Source organism: Berghia stephanieae, chromosome 11 (assembly GCF_034508935.2).
Source record: "Berghia stephanieae isolate SIO BIC M18660-M18661 chromosome 11, UCSD_Bste_1.3, whole genome shotgun sequence".
NCBI classification, from domain to species: Eukaryota; Metazoa; Mollusca; class Gastropoda; order Nudibranchia; family Aeolidiidae; genus Berghia; species Berghia stephanieae.
In genome coordinates, this window is record NC_088370.1 from 2010876 (window position 1) to 2020875 (window position 10000).

Here is a 10000-nt window from a genome sequence, read left to right on the forward strand (position 1 = left end):
TTTACATTTTGTTATGCTTGTATGAAGTTATTCGCGTAACTTGGGGATTGACCTTTGCTTTTGGCAAGAAGAGAGAGAGAGAGAGAGAGATAAGGGGGAGGGGGGGGGGTGATGAATATGATGATGGCAGTATGAATACCACCCACTCCACCCATGTGACGAAATTAATGAGAAACAAGAAAGTTGGCCTGACCAAATCCGTACTTCAGGGAATGTCACGTGACGTTCGTACCTGGGAATGCTTTGGCCTGTAAACCCTCAGATCCGCCGTACTCGGGGAGAAAAAAAACATATTTAAAAATTTGGCCAGAAAACTCGTCCTTCAAATTAAATATCGATCGATTTAAATAACTCATCTTGGCAAAACTCTCAAACCCGGGACTTCGGCCGAAGTCCCGGATTTGAGAGTCTTGCCAAGATGAGAGTCTTTTAAATCGATCGATATTTAATTTGAAGGACGAGTTTTCTGGCCTAATTTTTAAATATGAGTTTTTCCATAGTAAGGCGGATCTGTGAATGAATACTTTGGCCTGTAAAACTCTCAGGTGTTCTTTGCGTAACATGGGGATTGACTTTTGCTTTTGGCAAGGGGGGCGAGAGGGAGAGAGAGAGAGAGAGAGAGAGAGAGAGAGAGAGAGAGAGAGAGAGAGAGGGGTGATGATGATGATTGATGAGATAAAGGAGTGACAGAAGAGCTCGGAGGGAGTGAAAGTTGTGTGTGTGTGTGTGTGTGTGTTGAGGCGGGGTGTATGTATTTATTTTGTAAAGTCGTATGGATGAAACAAAAAAAAAAAGAGAGAGAGAGAGAGAGAGAGAGAGAGAGAGAGAGAAAAGAGAGGAGAGAGAGAGAGAGAGAGGCACTCACCCGCCTACCACACGACACAAACACACTCACACACACACACACACACACACACAATATTATTTGTCATCTTTACACCTCACACCGTTAGGAGATCCGACAGTGACTACAGCCGTCATCCGAGTTGCTAACGAACGTCAAGGTATCTATCTATCTTGTCACCACTACGGACTACCTTCGTTAACTCTCTAATATCTAATCCATCTCGTCCAGTCGACGGACCGACCAGTCAGCCGGTCTGTCCATTTTAGATGTGTGTGTGTGTGTGTGTGTGTGTGTGTGTGTGTGTGTGTGTGTGTGGACGTGTGGTCAACTGTCTGTCCTCCGTATCGATGTGATTGATGAAGGTGTAAATTGATAAGATGTAATGTCGTTATCAGCTATTTTATCGCAGTAGTCTTCTCGTCTTATCAGTCTGAGTTCATATTGAATGAGCCGTGGTTGGTGGGTGGACTGATTGGGTGCGTGCCATTCGAACACGAGGATATAACGTTTCTACTCGTCATCTGTGAGACTTACTGTGTATACTACTACTACTACTAACTGTGCATTACCACTACTACTACTAACTGTGTATTACCACTACTACTACTAACTGTGTATACCACTACTACTACTAACTGTGTATTACCACTACTACTACTAACTGTGTATTACCACTTCACTACTACTACTACTACTACTACTACTACTACTACTACTACTACTACTACTACTACTACTACTACTACTACTTCTACTACTACTACTACTACTACTACTACTACTACTACTACTACTACTACTAGTAGTAGTAGTAGTAGTAGTAGTAGTAGTAGTAGTAGTAGTAGTAGTCGTCGTGGTAATACACAGTTAGTAGTAGTAGTAGTAGTAGTAGTAGTAGTAGTAGTAGTAGTAGTAGTAGTAGTAGTAGTAGTAGTCGAAGAAGTTATATTACTAGGAGGGATCCGTTGACCTCTCATGCTGGGCAGGAGGTCACTATGTTATCCGTTACTGAGCTGCTTTCTGTCTTTGTCTTGGAACGGGATTACTTAGTTTTGTCCTGGTCTTGCCGGTGTCCTTGGCTTAAAACGTGAAATGTATAATCATGATTTTGAGAGATGACGTTTTTCCCCCTTATAAAACTGTTGTGTACTGATAGATATGTTTTATATTTTGAAAATATCTGACCACTTGTCATGTGTGACGTAAATGTTGAATCGTTATCACCACCACCATCATCATCATCATCATCATCATCATCATCATCATCATCATCATCATCACTTCTACAATTACCACTATCATTACCACTACAACAACTACTACTACTACTACTACTACTACTACTACTACTACTACTACTACTACTACTACTACTACTACTACTACTACTACTTACTTGCTACTACTACTACTACTACTACTACTACTACTACTACTACACCAATACACTACTGCTACTACTACTGCTACTACTACTACTACTACTACTACTACTACTACTACTACTACTACTACTACTACTACTACTACTACATCATCATCGCCATCATCATCACTATCACCATCATCATCATCACTACCACCATCATCATCATCACTATCATCATCATCACCATCATCATCATCACCACTACTACTACTACTACTACTACTACTACTACTACTACTACTACTACTACTACTACTACTACACTACTGCTACTACTACTACTACATCATCATCGCCATCATCATCACTATCATCATCACTACCACCATCATCATCATCACCATCATCATCACTATCATCATCATCATCATCACCACCACCATCATCATCACCATCATCATCATCACCACTACTACTACTACTACTACAACTACTACTACTACTACTACTACTACTACTACTACTACTACTACTACTACTACTACTACTACTACTACTACTACTACTACTACACTACTGCACTACTACTACTACATCATCATCGCCATCATCATCACTATCACCATCATCATCATCACTACCACCATCATCACCATCATCATCACTATCATCATCATCATCATCATCACCACCATCATCATCACCATCATCATCATCATCATCACCACCACCACCACCACCACCATCATCATCATTATCATCATCATTGTAACAATTCATCCTAGCCAGGCCTACACCCCAATCCCCAAAGACCGTCCATACCTTGTGGTGACACGAGGAAATCCAAAAATCAATAACACCTAATTCTCACACCTTGCACGGACATTCACGAAATATAAAAAGAATGGAGAAAAAGACGTGATGAAAGAAGACATATTATATATGTTTCTCTCTCTCTTCTTTCTCTCTCTCTCTCTCTCTCTCTCTCTCTCTCTCTCTCTCTCTCTCTCTCTCTCTCTCTCTCTTTCTCTCTCTCTCCCCCCCCTTCTCTCTCTCTCTCTCTCTCTCTCTCTCTCTCTCTCTCTCTCTCTATATATATATATTATATATATATATATATATATATATATATATATATTGGGAGAGAGAGAGAGAGAAAAACACACAGACAGAGAGAAAGAGAGAGAGAGTGAGTACGTTCACCTAGACATCTTTATAATTGTGGGTGGCCACCACCGTGTTCTCATTTGCAGGTCTGACAACCCAATTTGTTATGGGCCTGGCCTCATTGTTGTAATGGGGAAATAACTGTCGAACCGAATGCAAAGTATTGTCCATAACAACAATGTTAAGACAACCCCCACCCATAACTGCCTTCGTTTGTTTATCAGACCTGCAAATATATGCACAACGGTCGTCAGTGATTATTATTTTTTTAAAATTGTTTTATTCTTTTGAAACATGTTATTCAGTGGATATTTTTAGAGGCAAACATAATGTACAACGACCCACCAGGACTATGGGAGATGGGTCGTTGTTATTCCATGCCCAAACAATAATAATATTACTAAGGCGTCCAGCGGATTTCTGCTTTATAGAAGGATTGTGCCCTTGTACAAGTTTATAATGATACTGATCATGTTTTGTCCATAACTGTAAGGATATGACCCGTCGTAGCAGCTGTGGTGAGATTAATTAATTCACATCGGGATAACAATAGTAACCATAGCAACGACAGCGATGCCCGGCAGTGACCACGGCGTTGTCCCTGGTTACATGCCGGTCAAAGGGATATCACCCATGCGGTCCTTGGATCTGTCTATGAAAAACTCCAGTTCTCTCCCTTTGCTACACCAAGTCCTGACTCGGTCGTGTTCGCAGAATGGCCACTCTCAAAGTCCAAGGTTATTTATTCATTTATTTTATTTATTAATTTATTTATTTATTTATTCATTCATTCATTCGTTTGGTCACTTCTTTCTATTAAACCAGTTTTCTTCAACTGTTCTTTAGCACCATTAGATTACAATAACACACGCACAGGGAATATATCTTTTGATATTCACTTTATATAAACTCCTACTTTACTTTATATATTCCGTCTCCCTGTTATAGAATTACACGTGCACACACACACCCCTATCTTGACTTTTTATATTTATTTACATGTTTTGTCCTTTCTCACCTGGTTTCTATTTATTTTTTATTTTTTATTTTTTTGAGGGGGGGGGGGGTGTTTAAAAAAAATTTATTATTATTATTATTATTATTATTATTATTTTTATTATTATTATTATTATTATTATTATTATTATTATTATTATTATTATTATTATTATTATTATTTTTCTTTTACTACTTTCTTAATTTAAAAACAGATTCCCCTTCCCTTCTTTGTTTCTTTTTTGTTTTTTGTTTTTTTTTCTTACTTTCTTTTTTTTTTCTTCTTACTTTCTTTTTTCAAGAATTTCTCAACATTTTTGGGACGATTTTTCTATTTTATTGGTATATTTGTAATGATATATTTTATGAATTAATTCTGTTCTGGGGAGGAGTGGGTACCCCCCTTATCTGAATATATGTACAAAATTAGTATTATAAATTTTATTAAATGAAATTAAATGCTTTTTATTCAACAGCAAAAAAAAAACAACAAAAAAAACAAAAAACGTCTGAACATTTAAACAAGACTCACAACATGTGTTCAAAGCCTTTTAGAAAAAGTCCCAAGATGGCAGATGTAAACATTTAGGATGTGACGCGACAGTTGAAAAGGGCCATTACAATTACAATTCACTTTAGACCAGAGACAACACTGTTGTTGGCCGGGTACTCATTTAACACCTGAGTATAATGAGAAAGTGTGTGCGGGGGGGGGGGGGGGTCCACTAGCCTAATTGGTATAGTATTTGCTTCCAGATCCTGTTTTTCTAACCTCCACTAACCAGCAGTGAATGAGTAGCTGGGTCTGTTAGATCAGGTTGAAAGGACTTTGTGATCAGCTGACATCCGATTACCTTTCTGTGTAATTCGTAAAACTTATTTTCACACCTACCTATTTTAAATTTCTCTCCAATTTCTTTCTATCTTATATTTTTCCAGGAAGAAATCGGACCAGAAGTCCAGCGGGTCCACCAAGAGCACCTGGAGCAAGTCGGCCGCTGCCAGGTTGTCTCCCCTGATGGGCAAGAAGTCCATGTCCGACCCCGCGGGATCCCAAGTACCCGGCTCAGCCACTAACGCCGCCACCACCGCCGCCACGCAGTCCTCCCTCCCCACTGGTTCCTCTGGAGGACCAGCCATGATGCTGGGACCTCACGGAGAAGACGCGTTGTCGTCCTCAGCGACGGCGGCGGCGGTCCCCGGTGGTGGTGGGGGTGGGGGTGGTGTGGGGTCGGAGGATGTTTTAGCAATGCCTGTCGCAGGACCGACCAATGGGGTAAGGAGTAGGACATTTGTGTTTTCATTGCTTAACCTATTGATATTGCAGATCAGCTTTTCCTCTCATCATCATCATCATAGTAATAATAATAATAATAATAATAATAATAATAATAATAATAATAATAATAATAATGATGATGATGAGATGATAATGATGATGATGATAATAATGATAATAATAATAATCTACTTTATTCATTCAAAAAGGAAATTCATATGTCATCCTGTATATGTTAGAAAAGTTCTACTGTTTAGGGATTTAACATTATCTGATTACTTTTATAAATCGTTCATGCATAAAATGTTACAGGAATTAGGTGCTTTTTATGGACATATATGGAAATTGAAGAAATATGACGGATTTTGATTTCAAAGCAGTGAAAATAATATAATGAAGACAACTGGTGTCATGTTTTGGTTTTTGGTTTGTTTGTTGTTTTTTTGTTTTTTAAAACAAAAACAAAAAACTTGCAGCTTTTATATAGCGCAGTATCCACTAAACATGCTCAATGCGATTTACAAAGGGTCCCTGCCCAACAGCAACACGTAGCACGTTGAATGAGACATGACACCTGTTAGGCGATATTACAATTTTTTTTCAGACAGAGACAATGCTGTTAACGGCCAGGCTCTCATATTACACCTGATTATGATGAGAGAATGTGAGTAAAGAGACTTTTCCGAGGACTCAACTATGCGCGAAGTGAGGCTCGAACCCAGGACCCTCCGATCCGACTTGACCACGGCTTGGGACCCCCCTTTGTAAAGTAATTGACTGAGCATGTTTAGTGGATATTGCACTTAATAAGTGCTCGTTTTTTTTGTTTTTTGTTTTTGTTTTTTTTATTGTTTTAATCTTTGATATCATTCTATTTTTCTCATTGTTCCTTCTTTTGCCATCCTCCCAACCCCACCCCTCCCCCTCCTCCTCCTCTTCTCTCCTCCTCCTCCTCTTCAGCCTGACAACGGAAGTGATACGGGTACAGACGAGGTGGATAGCGGGGAAGGGAGTAGTCGCACCAAACAAGTCATAGAGACCTTACAGATCAAGATACACAGGACCAGGGAAGCCATCAAGAAAGAACAGAATACCAAAGAATGTAAGCCTGGTGGTAGTAGTAGTCCTTCAGAGCCATTTTTATAGCGTGAAACGGACAATAACAATTGCTTGCTATCCTATGGATAGGATGCTAGTCTAACACAAAGTACTTTCCACCAAATCTAACATTCAGCTACCCATTCATTCACTGTTGGGTGGACAGGGGGGGGGGGGGGGGTCAGAAAATATCTCGACTTTATCTTACACCGGTGCCTGCTCCTTAATTTCTTAATTTGATAAATCTCCGTAAAGCCCCTTAAACCAAATTTTAAAAAATAGGGAATGAGATTAGCGGAAGAGTAGAGTCCCTTGATTGGACGTGACCCATAGTCTGTGATGTCACCGGCGGAAAAGTTATTAGAGAGAGAACGTCATGTTGGTTGTGGGCGGAAGCGAGAACGAGAGACGCATGCGCACAACCAACATGACGTTCTCTCTCTAATAACTTTTCCGCCGGTGACGTCACAGACTATGGGTGACGTCCAATCAAGGGACGCTACTCTTCCGCTAATCTCATTCCCTACAGAAAAACACTGGTAAAGCATAATAGATTATACTGTTGATGTTATGTACTGGGCCTGTTTCATTCATTTCTAGGCTTTAGGAACCATTAATACCTGACTATTGTTGTATAAAGTTCTTATCCATTAATGAAATGCATGGACACAATCTATGGGATTTGAATACCGTAGCCAATTCCAATTATGTAGATATGAATTAAGTGTTGATTTAAACGTCTATAAGAATAGTTGGTAAGTGTGTGTGTGTGTGTGTGTGTGTGTGTGTGTGTGTGTGTGTGTGTGTGGAGTATCCATTTCAGGTCATTTGAATGGCTGTGTTGTTTATAGGATAAGACGTGACAGATAATGTGATGATGATTTTTGTCTCTTTATTATTAACACATTTCTTAAACTAATATCATGTTTACATAAGGTGTGCTATGATTAGATAAAATATTTCTGAACACATTATTCTAATGATATTGAAGGAATCAGGTAATTGTAATAATCATTACTGGTAAACAAATTAATATCTTAAAAAGATCTTAAAAAGTGTATATGAAAATGTGTTTTAACAGTAGTAATCGATATGGCAGAGGAATTTTGTTAATATAAAATAACGAGATTGTCTTTTCAGGCAATGTAAGCTAAGGGTAGCTTTTTGTTTATTTATGAAAAAATGGAATCAATTTTTGATCAACTCGTGTTATAATACTACAGAATTTTTTGGTATTTTTTTCACAGCCATTATATCAAAATTATTTTTTTTCTTTTCAATTATTCATTGGAGAAAAAAATTTATCATTTTATGATTATTTTTTAAATATAGGAATAGACGAATTTCCCCTTGGGGATATGAATAAAAGGAATTTTTTTTATTTTGTTTGTTTTTTAACTCAAGAAATATTAATTTTAAAAAATTATTTTTTTTCACAGCCATAGTCAACGAATACCTCTTAATGGCTTCAGAGAAGACACCAACGCCTCGTATCAAGGCATTATTCGAGAAAAAGAACCAGAAGTCAGCACAGAACATCAACCAGCTTCAACGCAAGCTGGAGACGTACCAGGCACGGCTACAGGAAGTGGAAACACACGGATACACAGGGCACAAACAGGCCAAGGAAGTTTTACGGGATGTAGGACAAGGGTTGAAGTAAGTGAAGATCAGAGGGTGCAACATTTCCTTTCAGAGAGAACGTCAACATAGCATTGCGCATGCGTCTCTCTTATCAACTGAGGGAATCTATCGTTTGGTTAATGAGATGTCACTAATTATATTTCAGGAATCACTTTTCAAAATGTTCTTATATACATACTTTTATATAATAAAAATATAACCAATAAACTTATTTTGATGAAATGTTCACAGTGATTTTAACCAAAGAATGAAAAATAGAAATAATAAGGAATGTACCCAAGATTTAGATCTGGGTGGGGTTCCTACCTCCCATAGTGGGCAGGGAGGTACTTGCTGTGTCTTCTATCCCCCTGTATCGGTTTTCCAACTTGCTTTCTATCTTTGTCTTGGAATGAGATTACTTGGTTTTGTCCTGGCCCTGGTCGGATACAGTCAAATGTATAGTTAGAGTTTTGGGAGATGATATTTTTTTCCCTTGTAAATCATCTCTCTGTTATGTCTTATTATTTTTTATTTTTAACTGATGATTTGTAAACATTTGAGTGTATTCCTCTTAGTGGGGACCTGTGCTGGTGTCTGGGTGAGACGTTTAGGTGGTCTCAAACTTTGTACTATGATGGTGTGCTCTTGGAATCTACATCTGTTTCCTATTTGAACCAATTCTCCTTTGTCTTACCCTTTCTTGTGTGCTTTAATTGTAATTCTATAACTTTTTACTATCCCATTTTCTTCCTTTTTACTGGCGCTGATATAACCTTAATGTGTTGCAAGCGCCGTAAAACCCTTAAAAACAAACAAAACAAGATTAAGATTACCCGCCATGAAATCACTGACTTCATGGTTCGGTAACTCAGACTTAAAGATGGCTGAGAAACGATTTAACTGGTGCATCACTGTGAACGTTTCATCAAAATAAGTTTATTGGTTATATTTTTATTTTATCAAAGTATGTATATCATAACATGTTTAAAGTGATTTCTCAAATATAATTGGTGATTTTTATTTTTCAGTTTTCTTTTTGTCTTTGAGTGTATTTTTTTTTTTTTTAACGGTTACTAGGTTTTAATCTGAAATCATTCATATAGTAGTATAGGGAATGAGATTAGCGGAAGAGTAGCGTCCCTTGATTGGACGTCACGTCACCCATAGTCTGTGACATCACCGGCGGAAGCGAGGACTAGAGACGCATGCACACAACCAACATGACGTTCTCTCTCTAATATCTTCACCAAGATCAATCCCGAGTGCAGTCAAGATTTGTTTCTGACCCCCCTGAATCAGTAATGTTTGCTGACCAATGGGTTTTAAAAAGTTCTTTTCTTGCTAAGGCTACAGGTATCCAAGGACGGGGGAATGTTCATTTTTATTTTTTTTAAATTGATATTATTTATATTATTGATATGGAATTTTAAGGTATTTTCATTGTCTTCAAAATTTTGCTTTATTTTTTTTTTTAGTGTGTATGGTTAGTATCTACAAACTACAACATATCAATGTTGTTATTATAATATTTTTTTTGGGATAATTAATTTATTTATTTTTAGCCTTTTGTTCTTTTCTTTTTAGATAAAATAATAAAATTTGTTTACTTGATAAAATC

At 37.7% G+C, this 10000-nt stretch overlaps 1 protein-coding gene across 7 annotated transcripts in view; it reads left to right on the forward strand.

The window, feature by feature from the left end:
- LOC144956602 (transmembrane and coiled-coil domains protein 2-like) overlaps positions 1–10000 on the forward strand; it is a 432530-nt gene that overhangs the window by 401135 nt on the left and 21395 nt on the right. For 6 of the 7 annotated variants that reach the window (XM_078887210.1, XM_078887211.1, XM_078887207.1 and 3 more), the window contains 3 exons: positions 5319–5655; positions 6619–6760; positions 8196–8415. In XM_078887210.1, the coding sequence (XP_078743336.1) occupies positions 5319–5655; positions 6619–6760; positions 8196–8415 (699 nt within the window). Of the gene's footprint in view, positions 1–3831; positions 4121–5318; positions 5656–6618; positions 6761–8195; positions 8416–10000 lie in introns of those variants that run through there. The other variant, XM_078887212.1, reaches the window with a different exon arrangement.